Source organism: Chinchilla lanigera, unplaced genomic scaffold (assembly GCF_000276665.1).
Source record: "Chinchilla lanigera isolate Chin_1 unplaced genomic scaffold, ChiLan1.0 scaffold00039, whole genome shotgun sequence".
NCBI lineage: Eukaryota > Metazoa > Chordata > Mammalia > Rodentia > Chinchillidae > Chinchilla > Chinchilla lanigera.
Genome location: NW_004955440.1, coordinates 14794065 through 14817085, shown reverse-complemented (window position 1 = coordinate 14817085; position 23021 = coordinate 14794065). Strand labels below are relative to the sequence as shown.

At 46.0% G+C, this 23021-nt stretch overlaps 1 protein-coding gene across 1 annotated transcript in view; it reads right to left on the bottom strand.

The window, feature by feature from the left end:
* The window catches only part of Kif5c (kinesin family member 5C), a gene marked incomplete at its 5' end in the record, with an annotated part of 99160 nt that overhangs the window by 37005 nt on the left and 39134 nt on the right, over positions 1 to 23021 (bottom strand). Inside the window, 5 exon segments of the mRNA XM_013517505.1 lie at positions 203 to 391; positions 5493 to 5639; positions 7613 to 7819; positions 9472 to 9540; positions 13944 to 14119. Of these exon segments, the coding sequence (XP_013372959.1) occupies positions 203 to 391; positions 5493 to 5639; positions 7613 to 7819; positions 9472 to 9540; positions 13944 to 14119 (788 nt within the window).

Here is a 23021-nt window from a genome sequence, read left to right as displayed (position 1 = left end):
GGAGACCCTGTCTCAAAAAGACAAAAATAAATAAATAAATAAATAAATAAATAAACTTGGGCTGTCCTTGGCTGAGCGGGTCGTGCTTCTGAGGCGCGAAGCACACCAACCATCCGGTTACCCCGCACCAGCGCTGCACAGGGCTCAGCGGGAGCAGACCTCCAGCGGACCCGGGCGAAGTGAGAGGAAAGGGGCGGCCCACCTGGGAGATGAGCAGCTGGCAGGCTGCCAGCTCCCGCTCGCTGGCGTTCATCTTCCTGTTGGAATCCATCTGGGCGCTCTCCAGCTGTTTGCTGCGGTTCACCAGGGACTTGACCTCTGACTTCATCTTGCTGATGTACAGGCGGGCCATGGTGAACTCCTCTTCAATGACCCCGTTCACATCTGCCAACTGAGCAGAGGAGGGAACGCTCAAACACCGCCTACCGCCTACAACTTCCGTCCGCTGAGCCCTGAAACCAGACCATGGGCCTTCAGGATGTCCACAGGTTTTTGACTAAGAATTTCTAATCATAGGGAAAGGGGAAAATGACTACACATTCAATCCCCATTCTCTGGAACCACAGATGAAAATGCCAGCAGAAAACCTCTACCGATACTATCCTCAGTCAGATTCTTTACTGCAACTGATTTGTAGGATAAAAGTGATGACATCACATGAAAGCACACTGAAGACCCGAGAAGGAAAATCACTCTGGCAAAGTCCTGTACTCAGTGTCTCACACTTTCTAACAGCAGGGAGGCCTAATGTTCCTACAGGGGCCCTAAATCCCGGTAACAGTTCAAGTCAAATTTCCAGTTGTGCTCTCTACATTGTGCTCATTCGGGGGAGAAGCAGTCTAAGGCCTTCAGTGTTTCCAGTAGAAATGGCTGGAATTTAAAAGAAGACTTTCCTTATAGTCCTCAAACATAATCTCACAAATAGGAATGTACCATTCATCCCAAGGTCCCTTCTTGGTGAAGCTTTTTTTACACATGGTTTTTCATTGCTCCCAACCTATTTTTTCTTATAATTGGTTTCTAAGTTTCAGAGCTCTACTAGAAACAAAAACTGCAGCAGGATATCTGGGATGGAAACGCAGTTGCTGAGACACCAATGCTGTGTATGTACGCCCTAGAGGGCAGACTGACCGAATGAATCCAGAACTGCCTGTGTACCTTTATTAACCACCAGAGGGCGGCCTAGCACCTCAGGAAAAGAGAAACAGCACTGTCCGGACTCCAGTTGCTGGATGCTGGCTACGACCGGCTCAAAACCATGACTCCAGCTATGGTTTTCTGATATCCCACAGGACACGCTCACTGCCCACTTGTGTCACTGTTGTCCTCCACGTATGTTAACTATTGTTCAGTAAGCATTTAGGAGCTGGTAATATGAAATCGAACATCACCCCTGAAAATTAGTAGTAAAGACGAAGTCCACTCGACTGTCTAAGTACTACGGCACCAGCTTTCCACAATTCAGTGACAGCAGTCATTAGTGACGTCAACACCCAGCAGTAAAATGCAGAGTCGCCGCTGACAGCAATAACACACTAAGATCAGCTCCGACCCTTCCGTCGAAGGTTCTGGCTACGCTGGCTGCATGTGTCTCCGACTGCCAGATACCCGCCCCCAGCACTGCTCCTCGTTACACTGTCTTTAAAATCCAACAGCCCGGAGATGCGGGGTGAGCAAAGCCTGCAGTATTTAAATTCCGTTTTGTTCTTCTGTCTTTGTCACTGGCCCTGCATGGACAAGGACGAAAACCACCTTCCTACAGATGTAGCCCACACACGACCCAGCTTCTGGAGAGAGAGAGAGCATTCACGCTCTCCGTGTGTGACACACTGCTCCAGTGGGAGCGCGCTGCCGAGCCAACAGCCTGGAACCCCAGGAAGAGCACGAACCCCGTCTCTAGGTCTGGCGAGGTAGGACACTTCGCCTCCTGGGCCCACCTCCCGGGTGGGTGGAGGAAGAGTAACTGCATACACATAAAATGACAGGGTTCCTGGACAGTGAGAGCCGCATATTTCTTTCTCCCAAAGAGACCATAATTTCCAAAGCCTGCCCTTTTCCTGGGACCTGTAAAAGGAGATTTTGAGTCCATGCCTGATGAAGAAAAAGCAATATGCCAAATAAATGGTTTCTGACTACTGCGGAGTTTATTTTACACTTCCTGGTTTCATGTCCGAGAGTTTCCGGTAATTCCAGGCCACCGCAACTTCAACACTCATGACCAGAGTTGGGGCTGAGACGCTGCCTCTAACTCCCCATGGACTGCCGTGTCCGGCCATACAAACACGGCAGTGCGACCCAGGACCAGCGCCCAGCCCAGCAGGAAGGACCACGCCCTCATGCAACCACAGGGCAAGATGCACCTGCCCCTTCCCCCGCTAGGCAGAGGGAGCCACCCCGTCCCCACCCCAGGCTCCTGGGCACAAAGCGTGCAGCGGGAGGCACTCTGCCACGCCTAAGCCGAGTAAGAAGCAAGAGAGGCGAGCGCTCACATTTAAGCCACGGAAGTTAGAACAGCACAGAAAAGAAGTCCGCGTGACTCCAAAGAAACCTCAGCAACTGATGTGATGCATTGCATTTACTCTAGCTCAGCTTGAACTTACTATTATTTTTACTGAAACACAGTAACTACAGTAACTACCCCTAACTATTTTCTCACTTTCCTACAATTCACGGCTAGACTCCCGGACACCTCTGCTTTAAGGCACACCGGTGAGGAGGTACACGAAAGCGGGGGCTCACTAACATACGTGGACAGTCAGCACCATGCTCCTCTTGTTCTGCTGACTAAATGGAACGCTGCCTGGACCCTGGAAATGTTTCAAGGCAGAACTGAGGTAGGAAAATATGGGGGTGGGAGGGTGTGGGTGTTATTTCCTGGGGGCTCAGATCTGTCATACCCTGGAACTGAGGGCTGGGGGGATCTCTGACAGTCATCCTTTGTCCTCTGCTCGACTCCTATCAGGAGGGGCCTTCTAAGAACTGAGCAGGATTTTAGGAACTGAAATACAAGATCACTGAAACATATTTTTCTTGTATCAAAGTAACTACCGTTTCAATTAACCATCATAACCAATAAGAACAGTACCTGTACCAACAACGATAAACGTAACAAATACATGTAGAAGTCCTGTAATTTCTGAGCTGATAAGCTTTGAGATTATATCTGGACTCATCTCATCATTTCACAAAGTAGGAAATAAAGCAGAAGTAACAAACCAACTTGCCCAGCGTCCCACAGCTCCTGTCAGCTTTCACTGCCCTCACAATTAAGTAACAAGGAAAAAAAGGTCTTTGAGAAGATGACAATTTATAGGTGAGAGTTATCAAGAAAATTAACGAGGGCATCCAAAGTTTAGAATCCTAAAATAATCACAAAAACATCCAATTGAGTATTTAAAAATAATCTCAATCATACTTCAGATTCCCGAAGGTAAGGACTTCTTTTTTAATGCCAGAGCACCCAGACACTCTTTGATTTCATTAGCATTTTCATCAGCTCTATTTTAAAACATAGCATAAAAATACCTTCCTTTATCGTTATCTGCAGCAGGCACCAACATCTCGCAAATCAGCACCGCCTTCGTATTGTGAGGCCATTTAATCAGCCCAGTGTCGGGACTTTATTGCTCAACACCAACATAGGGTTCTAAAAATTAAATCCTCAAATATAAAACCACCAAACTGGAACTTAATAAGATTAACCCTTTAGAACCTGAGAGTTCTGTGCTAAAATTACATTCATTCACAAGGATTCATGAAATATTCAGTTACAATGAAGGTTCCTTGGAAGAATGACTATTTACAAGAGGTCATACACTGTAAGCCTAGACCTGCCACACCGTCCAAAGGCTCCTCTATTTCCCAGAAGTAGTCTATAAATGGAGACCTAGCCTTGAGCACCTTTTCTAGCATTTAACAATCCCACCTCGCAACCCTCGCAACCTAAGCAAACTGGTGGAGAATTCAACCTTGTAAAAGGCAAAATGGCCAAACTCAAAAAATTCCATTTCAGGGATTTGTGAGAAGGTAAGCGATATAATATCACTTCCCAGCTTGATAAAATCAACATACATTTATCAGTAACTGCATGCTACAAGGTGTATTATTTTAAAGCCATGGTTGTCAAAATACTGTGTATTGGCATAAAGACTAGAAACGAAACAAGATAGAAACCAGAAATAGCCCCACATGCTTTGGGGGCTGGTGGAAATGCTAATTTTCTTAAGAGTTGCTCACTGTTTCCTGCATATGTATGTATATGTCAAACCTTCCCAAACTGTCTACTTTAAATATGTGAAACTTATTTTAATGTAATTTATACGTCAATAAAACTTTTTAAAGATGTCTCCACTTTATTTTTGTGGTTAAAGCCGATGACCTCTCTATATTGTAGCAAACTGTCGACTATTCTTGGCCGATAGTATTCTTGTATTCTCCTGTCCCTCTAGTCTCAGGGTCTGCAAAGCTCCATACCACCCTCATTCCCCCCACTTCTCTTCCTTGCTATCAGGAAATACAGTGTCTACAAGTCCAGGGGATTAACAATGATCATTTCGAGCCGATTGTAGTAATCCTATTCCTCTTTGCTTTCCCAGCTCTCCTTGCCTATGAGTGTGGTGCGGCCACGGGTCCAGTTCTGGCCAGTGAGGTGTAAGGGACCGTGTACGTGGGATTCATGGGATGTATTTCCCTCTTGGGTGGAAGAAGCCAGCCTCTTTAGCCCACCCTGCTTAGCATGTGGTTGAGTGTGGATGTAATGACTGACGCCATAGCAGCTGTCTTGCTACCACGATGCAAAATCCTAAGGCTACACTTTGTATAACAGGATTAGGACGGCAGAAATACAACAGGCAAAAGGGCTGGGTGCCTGGCACTGTGGAGCCCCTTCACTGACTCACAATCTGCTTATCAAGCTGTAATGGGAGTCTTGTCAAATGCAGATTCCGAAGCAGTGGCCTGGGGCAGAGCATCAGTCTTCCCGGTGAAGGCCCGGGTCGCAGATCCCACTGAACGCCACGTTTCTTGACTTCACATATGGGGATGATTAAATGTGTTTTCATTTCGTAAGCCACTGTTAGAATCCTATTACTTTCAGCTGCAAACTTCCCTAATTCATATCGATGTGTTCGCGACTTTTCACTGCACTGGGTTCTCAGGGAAAACAAGCGATATTCTGAGACTACAACTGTGACTTACGCAATCCAGCTCCAAACTTCTGTGACACTGGCAAATAAGTCTGACGACTCAACCGATTCACATGAAACGAACCAAGATTTGAAGACAGTCCACAAATTTGAAAGGCAAATTATTTCCCTCACCCTCACCGCAACACTCAGTCACTCCGTCAGTCCTTTTTCATTCATCCCGGCACTTCCCAGCATGTGGTCCACACAAAGCCAAAACTAGGTACTTAAGAGAACTGAGTGTGACTCAGAATCACCCAACAGTAGGAGCGGGTGAAGAGGACAAAGGGGTGGAGGCAGCCGGCTTACGGTCTTCACATCGTTGGTGCCGATAATTCCACCGATCTCCCCCAGATCCTTCAACAGCAAGTTCAAGATCTCAGTAGCCCGCTTCTTCTGGTGGTTGCTGAGCTCCTGTAGCTGGCTCAGCTCTCTCTGTGTGCTTGTCAGGGTGGTCTGAAAAGCAAATTCCAGCCACAAATTAAAAGGGCTGCCCATCAATTCCAAACATGCAACATTACAAAGTACAGTAGCTCCATGCAAGGTGGAATTCCTTTACCATTTTCTTGTGATTTCAACCTGAGTCCTTTTAAGGCAAACTGTCAGGCAATACTGCACTCTTCGCTAAACAGAGGAACTTCACATCAAGAAATTATTCTGTATGGCCAGATATATGTTTACACATCAGATGATAATTTCCCAGGTCAGTGAATTAAGTCAAAAAAACGGAGCCCTCAGATGAATATTTTTTCTCACATCTTCCTACCCACCAGATGTTGTTTCAGCTCACCTTGTTCTAGTTCAGGGTCTAAACACACCTGCAAGTGCCCTCCCCAACAAACCTGGTCCCTGGGCCACTTCCAAATTCCCATCTATTTCATGATAATAAAGGGATCTGAGATAATGCGGCTCAGAGAAACATGTAACAAAAGTTCCATCCCCAAAGTTTAACAAATTCATCTCTTTTCCATCCTTTGTGCACTTTACCAAAAGGTATATATCTTTAATAACTCTCAACATCAACAGAAAAGCCACCTTTTGATGTCTTAGTGTAAATTCAGCAAACAAAGCAGTAATTCCCCTACTCCTAAAGCTGGAGAGCTTAATTCAAAGACATTTATACAATTCTCCCATATGTAGCTAATTAAGTAGAGCATTTTTTTTCATGATCTGACTAAAAATAGTACTCTGAGAGAAAATAACTGTATTCTGGAAAATGTTTCATTATTCTGAGAAGCAAAATCAGAATCCAGTTAAAAGATGCCAGCAGAAAACACGAAGTAGAAAAGATTTAAGTCTCCTTTCCTAAGTGACTTTCAAATGGATTTGTTTTGTTTTATTTGGCATTGTTAACTGCTTATTTCAAGTTTTTAAATCCATACAGGCAGCTGTCCCGTCTCAGGGAGCCATTAGAAAGGGCTCCTTCACACAGCTAGGGGTACGAAGTGGGCAGCTTCTCCTATCAGCTCCGAGGTCGGTGAATCAGCTCCTTCCCGCCGCATCTGCAGCCTCTCCTTACCCAGGAGGACCCGAGGTTTGTCACAAAGCAGGCTGACCAAGCTCACACAATACCAGGCCAGTGGGTAGAGGTGCTAAGGGCAGTAGGTGACAGCCGCCCAGCTTCACCACCCCTCCTTCTGAGAAGAAAGTGACACAGCCCCCTGCTAGCCACCTTGCCCAGTGCCCACTGGACCTGCTGCCCGACCCAGTTTGCTGTGCAAAACCAGCCACGTCTTTCAGTGAGAGAACGTGAAAATCAGGAAATGTGCAGACGGAAAGCCTGGATAAAAACAGGACAGCAAACAAACACGCACAGCTCAGTACCTGGCTCCGAATGGTAATAACTGAGACAAGAAGTGGAGGGGAAGGAAGGGATTGCCTTCAAGAGGGTGCAGACTAGAATGAAGCTCATTGCTTTGAGGGTCCCACACTCCTATGCGGTCCTAACAACTCTTCAGGTGCACGCACCGAGGCTGCAGTACATGCACAGGTCGGGGGCTGACGGCTTTGCAAAATGTCACTAACCCTCACACCAAGGAGCGCGGTACTCCCGTGTCTACAGATAAAATAATCAATGCTCAAGAAGTTCAAAGGTCTTGACTAAGGCCTAGGAGTTGTGAAGTCAAAATTTTAACCAAGACTTTTCTAGCTCCAATGTTTGCACTCTCTTGACTTTCTACATGGCAATCCTACTGTTGTTATAAACTCTCTGCACATAAAATAGCTGTGATACGCAGTTCCAGGATGAGGGGACAAAGTCATTTCTAGAAACTATTCAATTATTTAAGGGAACTCAAAGAATGCAGCAAAGTTTAACACTGAGTAAGCATTCAGCCAACTGCCTTCCTATCCAGGGTCTACCAACAAACATCAACACAAGTACAAAAATGGCAGCCAAGAAGTCCCGCCCCAGATGTAAATGCTCCAACCGTTTTCTGGGCCAGCTCATCTGTCAGCTGCTCATTGGCTCTTGTCTTATCCTCCACTTCCTGTGACTTCTGGTCGTAATTGACAGCCAGCTCCTCCAGGGCCTGAAGAACTTCTTTCACCTCATCTTTGGCGGCCTCATTTTCAATCTGGAGACGGGTCAGCTCCTCCTGTATCTTCTCATAATCTCTTCTTGTGGAAGCTAAAAGCTGGGGATGGGACAGTATGAACCCAGTGAGTCTACTGTTTAAACGTTTATCGGCTGTGCTCCACACAAAACAAACTTAATTCTAAAACCAGACACAAGAAAGCAGTTTGGAAAAGTTAACAGTGACAGAAAACCCTACTTACTGGATATCACACATGTTAGATTGACTTTTAAATTATTTTAAAAATCTATTCCTAAACAACCAAAACAAAAAAGAAAAATAAACAATGCAAATTGATTCCTTTTTTTCTTTTAGTTTAAAGCTGTATATGCTTAGGTCAAAGAATGAATTATACATCAAAAATCACTGATTAGTTATTCCACATTCAAACAAAAAATAAGGAATCATTTCTGAGGGTTATATAACTGCTTGTGTAGCCTTTAAAGTATTGTCATGATCTCACATTGTAAACAGGTTGATTTCAAAGTTAACCGCAACTATTTAAAAGGCAAGCAATCTTTTTTTTCAAAGCGCGTCATGAATATACAGAAGGACATACCCCAACATTAACACTAGTTAAAAATAGGCACCTGGGCTTATGGATATTTTCACTACATTTGTTCCTATTATTTTCCGATTTTCCTATAACAAACAGAGATAATCCCTCCATAGTATAAAAACAGAAAATGCTAAAAGATTTTGACCTATAGCAAAAAGGAAGTCTATCCCAATCAGCTGCACCAATGTTGGGGACGGAAAGGATTAGAATGTGAGGCAGAGGGCAGAAAACACTGAGCCAGTGGAAAACCTCAAGTAGAAATCAGTTAACTATGCAGCGAAATCGAACACCAAATGTTACCAGGGAAGTGTTTGGGCAGAGGGCAGAACCACTGCACTGAAGAAATGAAGGGGAACAGAGAACAAAAGCGAGAGGAAGGAAATGATCACAGAGACAGTAACGTCTGCGGAGGGCCGAGGCTGCGGACATCCACCCAAGCCATCTGCCGCCAATGCCCCATGTGACCCAACGGACAGCATTTTAGCAATGAAGCAGAAAGCACCAAAAAGAGAAAAATGCTCAGACGAGCCTCAGCAAGAGAATTAGTGATTATCAGTGTCTGATAGATCGGTCGGCTGTTCTTTGCTTAGGTTCCAGTTTGCAAAATACTTGGCAAAAGGGAATGTAATAAAGACATTTACTGAAGAACTGAACGCCACCTGGAGCGACCTGCCTCCTTTTTAGAGTATCAAGTACATACTCGTGCAGCAGGGCCCTGTCCTCTTTGCTCTCGCCTCTTCTACCTTGTACGTTTGGGCTTTCCTTTCCCCTTACAGGACGGGAGGAGAACATGGTCCCTGTTAAAGAGCAGTGCCAGCGGATAGCGGCAGGGGGAAAACAGCCGCCAGCAGTGCTGGCGATGAGCAGGCAGAACCGTTCCTGCCCAAACACAAGACAGAGGTCTCCGCTTTTTCAGGACTAAGCAGAACAAGCAGCTATGTACTCTGAAAACCCCAAACCTCTACAGAGTCAGACATTTATTTTCTAAATTCAGCCCAGACCAGCTTTTAACAGTCACTGAAAGACAATCTAATAAGAAATTTCCAAATGATTCAGGGATTTTGAAAAAACCTCTTGGCAAATTAAATTTCTAGAACACCGAATACGGAGTAGTAAAAGAACTTTGTAGAAAAGAATTCATCGCATTCTTTACCTCATCCTGATCCAACATCTGTTGCTTTAGCTTTTCAGCCAGCTGGCTCTGTTGGTTAATTTCATCATCCTGAAACGAAACATCATGTTTAACTTTTTTTGTTAGTTATGTCATTTGGATACCCTAGTTTCCCAAGGACAGTGCACTAAGATACCAGCCCTGAGATACCAGAGACACGGGGCATGGGAACCGAAAGGGACTTGGGAGATTTCCCTCCCAGTACAAAGACGCTAACAGTAAATTCCTAATTCAAAAAACAGGCAGGTGAACCTCTAACCGCCTGCACTGTAACATACTAACGTCCCAGATAGCTGATTTCCCACACACATCGGTGACTAGGAATGCTGCCACACGATAGGAAAGGTCCATTTATTTCCGTAACAAATCTTTTACTCAGAAAGACTGGACAGTCATTCGCTACAGTGTTAACCTTGGCATTAGCAGCTCTCCCTCTCCACTGGAGTTAATTTTCCTACACATTTTTAAACACTCTGAAGGCAGCTGCAGTGCACAGGGTCAGAGCTGCCTTCCCAGGCTGCCGCTGGCCTGGGAGAGGCAATTCGCTCTCACCCGCACTTTCTGCCACTAGGTGTTGCTGCCCCAAGTACAGCACGTCCCTGCCCACCCCCGGCTGGCACAGGCATCTCAGCCTCTCCCTAGATACCACCCCCCCCAGCGCAGGGGCCAACGCCTAACAGCACGAAAAACTTGGTCTTTGCTGCAGTATTTTCATGATTTCAAAGGAAATTTTAAGACAGCCTGTGAAAAATGACAACCTGGCTTCAATCTGCTTCCCATTAGGAACAGGAGAAAAGTTCTATCTGCTAACACTTTTCAAATCGAGTTCTGAATTATTCAGCTCCTCTTTGTGTCAGGTGCTGCCAAGGTGCTCTCATCAGCAGCCCACAGGAAACCCTGTCTGATGCTCTCTGCCTCTTCCACGGGTCAGGTACAGGGCAGGACTACGTCTCAGAAGCTCAGTCTTCCACGGGTATCCCCAGCCTGTTTGGTGGCATCTACGCATATGTTGAATCAGGTTAACTCAATGCTACAAACCCTAACCAAACAATGCGAACATTATAAAATCCACAGAACAGGCTCTGTGTCCCCTTCTCTTCCGCAGAGACCATCTTTTTGGCCTCCTTTGTTCGCGAAGATCTTATTTCCACCGAATTCTTTATACTGATATTTCTACGAAACACCCAGGACTCTCCTCCGTAAACAGACTCCTGGCAGGAGAGTTAGGGAAATCACACCGCAGTGAAACCAAACCAAAACAAAACAACCCAAAAAACCAAAAAAGGTACTTCTCCAACTAGCGAACTATTTTGTAAGACATACTTTCTCCTCTACTTTATAGATTTAGCATGTCAGTTACCAGGAACAATTTTGTGTTTATGCTTCTCAGCACATAAATATTAAACAACTTAACATAAAAGACCCAAGGAGCTTAACATCAGGGAGCCCCCTCTCCTCTCCCTCCCGCACCCCTCCCCGGGGACAAACGAGCAGCACTGCAAGTACTAGAAATAGAGGGAAAAGGAATGGTGGCGGGAACTCTTTGTTCTTCTGCAGTCTTCCTTCAAAGCCTGAAGACTCACGCGTCCTCCTTGACAAGTGACAAGCTGGGATTCTAGAGATGAGACAAAAAAACCAAAAGCCCCTAGCCCAGCCTGGGGCAGACGAAGAGCAAAGGTTACACTGTAAGGACACAAGTCACCGAGCCAGAGACGTCTCCCACACCATGTTCACCCCTTATCAAAGCAGCTTCCTATGGAATTATTATAGTTTCCTGTGGGTTTTTTTTAAATTTCTCAAACCTTTCAGAACAAGGCCTGCCATCCATTCTATATCTACAGTCAAGCGAGTCTCCTAAGACATGTTTAACCATACTCGCGCTGACCCCAACTAATAAAATCCTGGTTCATGGGTAAGAGATCTCAAAGCACTTTTCAGAAGTGAATTTAGTAGCTCAGTTTCCTTATCTATGAAATAACATGTATAACCCCAGCTGTCAAAAGATCACTGGTCACCTGTAATAATTAGAATGCTTTTGTCGCAATGATAATCCGAGGAATAAGTAATCGAATTACACTTCGACTTAACTTTTCTTTGGACAAATGAGACAGCGCCGATACCGATCTGCATTACGCCTCTGCTTCGAGCCCTGTTCAGCACCACCACCGAGCGAGTGACCCTTCAGTGTGGCTTCTCCCCCAAGCAAACAGACCCCAAAGGCAGAAGACGAAAGACGGAGCTAATATTTATAGAGCACTTGCTATGTACAAGAAGCTTTTAATCCTCACTGCAACTTTCTGAAGTAACAGATACGAGTCTCGTGCTACAGATGAGAAAGCACAGCGAGCCAGGGCAGGGCATCAGCCCAGGGCTGGCACTGCTGAGTGCCAGCCTGACTCCACAGTGGACAGTTCTCCATCACACAGCACTGCCCTGGGAAACCAGCTGTCGTAGACCCTTGAAGGGGCGGCAAAGAGGGACAGGGGGCAGCTGGGGAGAAAGTATGTACTCTTTCACCCCCGTCCCCTGGAAAAATTCAATGGGGTTGACCAGTTCCTCCTTTAAAGGGTTTAGCCCAAGACGGGATGAGCACTAGACTGGAAGTCAGAAGACCTGTAACCTCACTCCAGCTCTGCACTAGAGGCCACGTGAACTCGGACAGCCCTAGGTTAATGTCTCACCTACTCCCAGACATGCTCAGTCCTAGCACTCAGTGATCTATGAAGACACCATATCCCAATGTGAGTATTCTCAAAGCACCAAGCCACCTATATCACCAGAAGGTATCTTCTAGAACATCTGAGAAGACACAGAAGAATGAAGCTGGTCAGACATAATCAGGTAGGCCATAGTTAGTCACTGACGCAGACCACTAGCTCTGATGACCTCTTAAGGCCAAGGCTCTGGGGATGAGTCTTCTCTCTCTCTCAGTGTCCCCCCAAGGCGGACACAAATGCTCTCCTAGAACTATATGCTTTCCCAGGCTCTCGAAGCCTATGCTACAGGAAAATGAAGTAACAGAAAACGCCCCAGCCGGCCATCAGGACAGACACTCTAGAAACTGTTCTCAAGACACCAACTGAATGCGTGAGGGCACTTTCCTGTCTCTAAGGTTGGTTCACTGCTACATTTCAAAATGAGACTCTCTAAAATTTTTCTCTCTACTTCATGAAAGCTCCTCAAGAAGCCAAGGTAAATAAGGCCATTTCCAATACTCTCTATAGAGTAACAAAAATGAGCCCATCAGTTTTCAAATGAAAAAAGAATGCATATGGCCTCTCTTTGCTATTTAAACAATAACAGTTCTTTGGAGAAATTAAGAATTGAATAAACTGTTAAGTTACAATTGATCTCCTTTTTCTCTCAGTTTGAGGTGTTGCATAAAATATCTGGATTGAAATGAAAGAAAACAGTATACCCAGAACACGAAGGGCAAGTGACCCAGTTCTCTGGGGTGTGAATATTTTATCAAATGTGTTTTCAGAAAGGCAGGGTGACCAGATTTAAGGCTGTGGTTAGTATACAAACTCCCACAGCAGCAAACAGGAGCTGGCTTCTTTAAGGCAGCCACTCACATTCAGCTTGTAAAGGTGACAGCAGGCACTGAGCTTTAAAAAGAGAAGCCTCTAAGATTAATGGCAACATTAACATAACCAACCCGTTTCATCCAAGTCAGAGGTGTCCCCAAGCACGCTGAACTGCACCACAGCAGAAAAAGGTAACACTAAAAATACCGGCAACCTCGACGAAATGAACTGAAAGGGTTTAGAATGTTCCAAGGGCAATATGACAAGATCACATAAAACATCAGTTTAATTTCCTATTCCTAACTCAACCTTTATTGATACATGCTCTTCAAGGTCTATTCAGTATTTCCTCTTCCAGCTTACACATAGACGTGACTGTTTGAATTCCAAAAGTCTGTCACAAAATTAAACTTCTCCAATTAGCATGTTTGCACTACTTCTGCCGCTGCGAAGAACTGCCCGGATGAAGTAAGGCTATTGGTCTGCACTGCTATTAGCGTCTCACCCCATAGCTACATGACTAAACCCACTCCTGAGATCGGGAAATCATCCCCCGTGCCGTGCCCAAGATCAGGCACTGTTGATTTTTCCAATAGTGGGACGGGCTCAGACAGAAAACGATATAAACAAATGCTACACACACACCCACAACTCCACTCCCTTATAATAATCAGCTCAGTCCAATTTCTACAAATAGACTCTAAATAGGACCTTGACCACCCTCCTTCCAATCAAACTTCCAATGAATGTTCCACGAAGGTTTCTATTCCACATGAGTCAAGCTCCTTTAATTTGCACAATCTGGAGCAAAGACCCAGTATTAGGAAGCTATGTATCGAGATTGGTCTGCAGTCCTTAAGCAGTTCCATGGGGCTTGATGCAATCTGGGTTTCATAACCAGAGGACTACAGACTTCTGGCTACAGACCTTGTCATCCAGTTGTCGGTAGAGACTGGAGATCTCTTCGTCATACTTCTCCTTCTCCTCCGTAGAAATGCCGGCAACAACAGGGGCAATGTTGTCTATGATGGGTGTGTTATCACAGGGCTCCAGATTCTTTTGGTCCTTAGCACTGATCTGTTCATCCTCAGGCACAGCTTCTCCTGCAAAACATCCAAGAGGAGCTGAAGATTAAACAAATCAAGTATGCAGCCCTCTGGGAAGAGTTCTAAGAGTCACTGTTGCTAAAATACACAGAGGACCCAAGGAAGAGCTGTTATATACAGGGAAAGTCTGTTCTTTCTTTTAGACGACAAAGGTCACCGTTAATTGGCCACAGTTAGACTAAGGAAGAAGTCCCCCTCCCTTTAGATGCATAACAAATCAGCTGGTTCCACTGACCGTACACGCTCTTAAGTCACCCAACTTACAGCAATGCCTCCAATTTTGTGCATTTACTTTGCTTTTGTTGAGAAATATGCTGGGGTTTTACAAGAATTATATTCTTTCCAGTGACCGACTCAAAGGGAAACAGATCTCTGAGGCATCCTAATTACCAGTTAATTATGTTCCTGTCTCATTAATAGAAACAGCCAAATCAAGGGACACATCCCCATTGTTTAAAGAGAACACCACAGGCTCCAAATCCTCAAAACTGGACCATCTCTGAGCCTGCGTGAGGAAGGCAGGGCAGCCGGACCCAAGGACTCCTACTAATGCTGTGAAAATGCACTTTCCACCACCAATTTCTCCCCGAGGAAGTCAGAATTAATTGGCTCTGCTGAAAAGTTCAAATAGAATTAATTTTCTGTGATGTCAGCTCGTCCCAGGAAAAGAAAAAGCAGCCAATCTAGACTATCATGCAGAGATCCTACCTATCACTTCAGCCTGCAGAGTAGAGTTTATTAGGGTCTTCAGAGAAAACACCACTAAAGTTAACAATGCAAACTGAGGAAAAGCTGCGTTTCTCAAGGTAGCTCATGGCCATCCCCAACAAGAGAGTCATCTTGCGAAGTCAAAGCCCATGTAATGGAGCCCACTGAAAACCACTTGGTCCAGTTGAGTCTGTCCACTGTCCTCTTGAAAAGCAAACCCAATTCAAACCCACTTCTCTAGTACAGTGTTTACCATCAACTTCACGCTCCGTCACTGTCCGCCATGTTCCAAACACCACCCAGGGGCACAGCCCACGAAACCCAGTTTGTGAAAATTCCCCAGGCAAACTGCCCTGAGCCAAAAGGAAATAAAAAAAAGAAAAACAGAAGAATCAAGATCCTAATCTAAGCCTTCCTTAACAGTGTACCTCATGCTCCAAGGAGCTCACCTGAACACTGTGAACCAAGTTTCATTTTTTTAATCACAGTTCCCCCTGAAGCAGCAAGGGGAAGCCATACCTTACATGAATGACTGCTTTGCTGAATACAAACTGAGCATGCTCCCCTGTCCCTTTTTGACTAAATTTTACTGTACCTAAAGCTTTTTCTAGAATTACTGACCTGGAACAAAATCAGAATATCAGAGTAGCCTTTGAACTGAACCAAAACCAAGTCAATATTTCATTCAACTCCAATTCCTGCCTTAAAACATCCATCAACAGCCTTACTGTGCAGACTGGATTTCATCCAATTAAAGGATCTATATTCTCTACAGCCTATGAAATTCATGGGCTATAAAAGTAGAGAGAGAGAGGTAATTTTCCAACCACACAAATTATTCAGGACACATTCTTAGTAACTCCAGCAATACAGAGCATACATTAAACCTTTAAAGCCCTTGCCTTCCCTTCTAATTCTGTTCCTTCTCCAGAAAAATGTACCACTAACATTCTGGCAGATGTCTTTTCTCTGCTTGGTTTTTTTACTTACCTCTAATTTTTCATACAATTTCTGAAATTTGGAAATAGGGCAACCCAGTGCACTATGAGCTGACCTTTTAGCTCAAGCATGATGGATGAAGGTAGATTCTTAACTGTACTGGATCAGAAGCCAGCCAGACTATTACCCACAGGCTAATTCACTCCAAGGAAAAAGATAAGACATTTCTCCCATGATCCTTGGTTTCAAATGGCTGGAGCAGCAGTGACATGATGATGCTGGGATAAACTAAGAATTTTCCCAGTGTGCTTTTTGATTTATCTGCTCAGGAAGTGGCCAAGGACGCACCGCTGACATAGCAGCCAATAACCTGTTCTAACCCCAAGCCACAGGCCTGACTCCCAGAAAGGTACCCTCTACCTGTGCTAAGGAATTACCCTATCACCGAAGAGTGGCGATGTCCTACATTACAGAGACCCATCGCACTTCAAGCGCTGCTACAGGGAACCCTGAAAGTGATCAGTGGACTCTCATAAATATCCCCAGGGCTGTGGCAGGACACTAAAGCCAAACTGTGTCTTCTCACAGGCTTGATTAATCACAAATTCATGTCCTGTTTAACCTCTTGATTGCTTTTTGTAAAGAAGAGGAGATAATAATGGCTTTACCACCAGGCTGCTCTAAAAATAAATGAAGGTAGTATATGTAAAAGGCATAAAGGGTGCTATTATTTAACGTCCACCTCTTCCCCCTTCCCCCTAACAAATGTGTGACATTTTAGACTTGGCAGATACATTTTTACTATCCTAGGATTAATATTTCTAGTGTCTTCCCAATACCTTTGTGGTTGGACCTCAGTTCCAAAAATAAAGTATGACATAGGTATGTAAGTCCCTTTCAGGTTTATTTTTATTACTATTAAAACAATGTTTGAAACCCATAAGCCTGCTTTGTGGCTTTGCTTGAACAACACCCTGAACCAAAGCGTCAGCACGTCTCTCACAAAGCCATACCTAAATAGCGAGCCTGCCGGTCTGTATTCTAAAGGTCAGGCAGTCAAGATTATTTTCTGCAGCCGCCATTCAGGCAGAGCAGAACAAAGAAGCAACATGCCAAAACAAAAGCAGCACAGCTCCTGGCCCGAGAGGGACCAAGCACTGTTCTCCCAAACACCACTGTCCTTGAAAGGACTGAGAAAATGACTTCCAGAAGCGCCCCTGGTAGCTGCACTGTCCAGCGCACAAAGATGTCAGGGGACTGTAAATTCCCAACACCAGGCAAGACCTGACACCAGGCAATCTGTCTCCATGGCGATCTCACCACATTAATCGAGAATATTCCCGGCACCGTGGTGGACCGAATCTCCAGAGGAGCCCCCTCAAGGTGATTCGGAACGACTGATTTTAACAAGGAAGACAGCTGCAGACTAACCCTGGAGGAACAGGGACCTCACACGCACGGTGGGAGGAGGAGAAAGGGACACCAAAGAAAGAGGATCTCCTACTTTCATTCTGGCTCTCTGCATGAAAGGCAGCTTTCTTTCAGTCTAGCCCCTGAGGCTCATCAATGCTGTCTAAGAGGAAGAGGTTATATTATTGTAAAGCATCTTCTTTTCTAGACTGAAAGGCTCCCCCCACACACACCAGAAACCTTCCCCTTCTTTAAATAAGCATCCTGGCATTTAGTATTGTCAGATGTAATTACCTTTTAAGGACTAAAAAGATTTGTGTTTACACAGGAGCATTTACTCGGAGCATACCTATCAGGCCTGCAGAGCATTCTAATTATAAAATGCAAACCCCCAGAGAGCATAAACGACATTTCTACAAAAAACTGAAATCCATCAATTGCAGTAGACAAAATGACAGACTAATCAAAAATTCTCATTAGGTCTATTAGTTAAAAATTCTAAAATAGGTTTTTGTGTGTGTATGTGTGTGTGTTTAAAAAAAAAAAAACCATTAGACTGCCAGGAATTCATTAAAATTTCACACATGAAATAGCAACAAGCTAGTTTTCCTTTTCATAAGTTGGGTTTCCTACAGCCTCAGGAGAACACAGAAAGGTAATTGCATTCTCTCAACAACTCCAGGGCAGAGATTTGCTGGTCACTCATAGCTTCCGCCAGAAACCACCATAGATCTGGCAAATGAGGTGTTTTGTTTTAATACCCATTAAATAGGACCGGTGGCAAACCCAGCAGTAAGTAATTTCTGTATCAAAGAAACTAAAAGGAAATCTTTAAGTAGCCAGATGGGTAAAGCAGCTGGCCACAAGATGTCATTATATAAATGTGAGGTTCAAAAAAAAGCACTCCTTTAGGAGATGATTTTGCATGCAAATAGCATCCTTCACCCTAGCTACTAAAAATACCATAAGCAGCTTAAGACATTCTCTAATCCCATCTAGAGTGATTCTGTAAGAAACTGGTTACCTGGGACTCTACGTCCTCTTTCCTGTCGTGACCTCTTGAACAATCTGCAAGATTCTCCAAGCCGTCAGTATTTCCTTACTGCTTGGTTGTGCTCTCAAAGGAAGAATGAAAGCCTAGCAAATTCCACGTCCCGAATGAGATGCTAATTTTTGCCAATACACAACAATCACGAATCCGAGGGGGGGGCAGCATATTCTATAGATTTAATGCTAAAGGAGCTAATTTTATGCCACAAAAGTCCCCAAGTTCCAAAGAACCCCGCTGGCACCAGTAACTAGTTACTGGTCAACCCCCGCCAGCCTGGCAGGTTTTGAACTTGGAAAACAAATCTGCTTTAGAGATGACCAACTCTTCCGTGCCTTCTCAGACTATGGTGAAAGCATTTATTTGCATGATTTCCTCAGATGGGGCAAATCCACATCCATTCTCTTATTTAATCCTGTATTTAATTACTCAAGACAAGAGACTCTGCAGATACACCAGAGTGCCAGGTCATAGTTTCCCTGTCACCTGGAATTTCAGGTCTTCCTTTTACTGAATTAAGCCTGTATGAAAAAATTTTTTCTAAGTGTAAAATTCGAAGTGTCAGAGATCAGCACACATTGAGAATAACCTAGTAGCCATGGGAAAGCTGGACCTAGCCACCTCTGCAAGGCGTAACCTTGTCCTTCGGTCCTTCCTCCACCTCCTCCTGTGCAGAGCCTTCCTGATCGAGGCGAGGTGGAAGTTCCGGGGCTGCTAATGCGCCCAGATCCAGCTATCTAAATCGATCCCCGTGAACTACACAGGCTTGCTCAAACCCTTTCCACGGTATGATCAACAAAGCAACAGAGCTTAAGAGAAGCCCATTATCCGGCCACCGCCCCCTCCATCTATCCGTTCCCTAAGCAAGCTGGTGAACACATTTCCAGGAGGCTCAAGCGCCAGCAGTTCCTCCTGACCTGATGAAAGGCGGTGTTTAATTCTGGCCCACAATCCGTCATACTACAGTGTGGGGGGCATTTGTCACTTTCAGCCACCCAACCCCGTTCTCATAGCAGCACCTCAACCTCCTTTTGAGAAACCATCCCTGCAACGGTAGCCTTAACCAGACAGTTTATCAATGTGCCCTGTCCTTTCCTAGCCAGTGTTCCCACACACCACCACGCCCAGCGTTCCCGCCTCTATCCCGGGCCTCCAGCACGCCAACACTTAAAATGCAAGGACACAGAAAACATCTCGAGAGGATACATCCAGGCACAGCCCTATGAGACCTGACAATGTGTTTCTGTTGCCTGTATCAGCTCCAGTTTCTGGCTGCCCAAATCTGCTTCCTTAGCTGTTTGTGGGTTTTTTGTTTGGTTTTTCGTTTTTTGTTTTTATTCAGAGCGAATCACTCTGATCCTTCTAACACGCTCTCTTCTTGTTTAACCTGGGCAGGGTCAATTTCTGTCACTTACAATGCAGAAGCAGTAACTGGCACACAGAGGTCCTGGCCCGGGCCAGCGGCCCCTTCTCCTGCCTCCTTTATTAAACGCAGTGTTGCTCTCCTTAAGGCACAATGCACAGGCCCAGAGCCATGCTGGCTTCACAGCAATGCTAGAAGTGAAGTAAGGGTTGGTGCAGAGTGTGCAGGGCTCGCTCCGAGGATCAAGGTTCAGCTGTGTCCTGCAGAAAGAACCGCCTGTCCTGAACGCAGATGCGGCCCTCCCCTGCCTCACCGGCTGGCGCTGTCATAACTGGTACCATAGACTGGGCGGGCTTCTGGGCATCAGATATTTACTGTCACGTTTTCAGAGGCCAGAAGTCCCTCGTCAGAATGCTAGCACGGTCCAGGTCTGGGGAGCGTCCTCCTCTGGGTTTGCTAATGGTATCTGCTCACTCCGTCTTCACATACACAGAGAGCGGAGAAAAAGCGAGGCCCCTTGGGACTCACAGGAGAGCTGGGGTCCTCAGAAACTAAGCATCTCCCACAGGCCCTGCCTCCCAATGCCATCGCCTTGAGGGGTAAGATTTCATCATCTGAATTTGGGGAGGGTACAAACACTCACCCCACAGCATACATCAAGCTACAAGGACCAGAGAATTGGTATAGAAGGGGATCAGGGAAAACCAGGGTATGTCGGCAAGTAACGGGCATGCCCCTCCCATGGCCCAACCCAGGCACTGCCAATCGGATCAGGCGTGCCTCCCTTCCTGAGCACAATTGATTTTTCCCTCCCTTGTATTGATACCTCATTCTCCATGACAGCAAGTAGGAAAAAGAAAGCACAAGCATGCACATGCACACAGACACGCACACACGAAGGCACACACAAACACACACACACACACAGAACTTCTCTGTTTCCTCCTTCCTTGCTCTCTCACAGCTGGAGGATAGCAGTGACACTTTTAAATTATAAACACACCACGTAAGAAAAGAAACCTCTTTTCCTGGGAGAGTGCACACAATTAACAAGGCTTTCTCATAGCCCATTCAGGCCCCAACATGGAAACATCAATACTCAGGAAATGTTGGGGTAAATTAAGTAGCTACAGCGGACAACTGTAGGTGAGTGTGTGTGTGTGTGTGTGTGTGTGTGTGAGAGAGAGAGAAATTTCAAGAGCAAGCTGCCAGTACCTTACTACTCTGACCTGAGCAGAAGGCGCTGTCTCTTCCCTGTCCCCCACAACGCCCCACTTTCTGGTCTACACCACCAGCCATCCCCTCGCGCCTTCAGCTATAAGGAATTGGACCTGACACATAGGAGGTCTTTACAGTGCTTCCAGTTTCCGCTTCTTTGGAGTAGAATTTTTCAGACTCCTCTCACTAGCCCACACGCAACTCACTAGTGCTACGTCCATGTACAGGCAATACCTAAGACAAAAGAGAATGAACTTCGGAGTCAGGCCCCCCTCAGATCAGACACGCCTCTACCAGAGACAGATTCCCTTGAGGGAGAGGTCTAACCTCTGGGCACCTTAAGGGCTACTGCTGCAGGATTAAAGACCCAGCCCTGGGAATATAACAGAAAGCCTGGCTTGCTTTGTCTTATGTATGACATCCGCTGCACATCGAGTGTGAAGCAGCTAATCCTTGAGACAGCTCTGCACTCGCTGCTGGTCGAGGGCCACTCCATGTCTCCTTACTGCCCCTAAGCACCCTCTGTCCAACCTGAAATCTGTGTCATCACAGGTTCTCTACGTTCAAGAACTCTGCCCAAGAAAAACCACCTTTAAAACGCAAGTGCTAATTTGGAAGGACAGAGGGCTCTGCAGAATCCCTCCCCTTCCCCAGCCCTGCTTTACTCGGTGGTGACACAGTAATGGGAGCGGCGGGGCTCCCTCAAACCTCTCCCTGCTCTCGGCTTCCCATACACCTTCCACACGGTCCGCAGGGCCTGTGCCTTCAGTCATGAACCAAGGCTGACAATACGCAACCGTCTCTCTCCAGCTCAGGCAAGAAGATCTCAGACCTAACTCCCCGCTCAAGTCTCCCCAGACACCACGCTGCGACTCCCTGCCTTGTCTCCCTCACCCCCAGTCTGGCTCTTCTCCCGTTTCGGGTCTCAGGGAATGGTTCTGCCCTTCCTGCAGCTTGACCTAGACGGAAACCACGGAGCTGTTCTTGACACCTCACACCCAGTCCTTCACCCAGTCCTGCTCACTTCTCCTCCCAAGAATCGCTCAGGCCCGTTCACCTCTCCTGCTTCTATTGCCCTGTCTCTCAGCTCAGCCACCTCCAGCTCCCCCCTCAGCAAACTCTGCCCAATCAGTCCTTTCCCCAACACAACCAGCGGATCTTCAGAAATGCAAATCTCTCTGGGACCATCCATATCTACTCCAAGCCCACCTCGGACCCTGGACACGCCACACCGGCCTCTCCCCCTCAGAGCTATTGTAAACTAACTGGGTTCTCCCAGCTGCATCCCCACCTTCATCCCACATCTCCTAACTCACCCCGCTAAAAGCTGCTACTGTCAGCTCTGCTGCCTATGTTGCTCATTCCAGAAGCTTTCAGTGGCTTCTCATCGGAGGTCAGGCCCCAGCTGCTGTCACTCCTGGCACCACATACTTCCCCTTCTTGGTATGCAACACGGACGGTCACCACACACCGCAAGGATGACTGGAGTTATCTTCCTGCTCAGAGCAGAGCTCACATCTGACTGCCTACCCTTTCATCTCCAGCACCCATATTAAATAAAGTTTATTTCACATACTTTTATTACAGTTCTATGATGTGCCAGAAACCATGCCTTACTTTTCCCTAATTATGTAACTGCAGGGCCTACACAGAATCTCACCCAACGGCACAGAAAACAGTAAATTTTTGAGTACATTTTCAAGGTAGGTGAAGTGGAAAAATCAGTTAAAACAATGCCAAACAAAAAGGCCAAGAGCAGGATAGATGCCCGAGAGGACCTTAGCATGCAGTGAGTCAGACAAATGAGGCAGGGGGCAGACCCCAGAGGGCAGCACTGATGCAGGAAGAACTGGATTTTACAGCTTGGCAGGACCTGGGAAAGGATGGAGAAGCGCAAGGCTCCTTGCCCAGGGGCCAGCGCATCGAAGGCCTGCCCTGCAACCCTGCACCAAAAGGCCTGACTGAATGTCCCAGTCATCCAACAGAGAAGTGACCCAAGAGAACTCCAGAAATAGAATTAAACTTCACACAGCCGCTCCCCATCTTGCCTTCCACCCTCCCAGCCTCCTACTCCTGCCAAAATGCCTGGGATCATCCAACAACCCCAGGTGCTGAATTATTCAATTATTCTTACAGCTTTTGAAACACATGTGCAGCTAGAAACTCTTCCGAAAAGAGAAGAATCCTGTTATTTAGGCTACTAGGTCATTTCC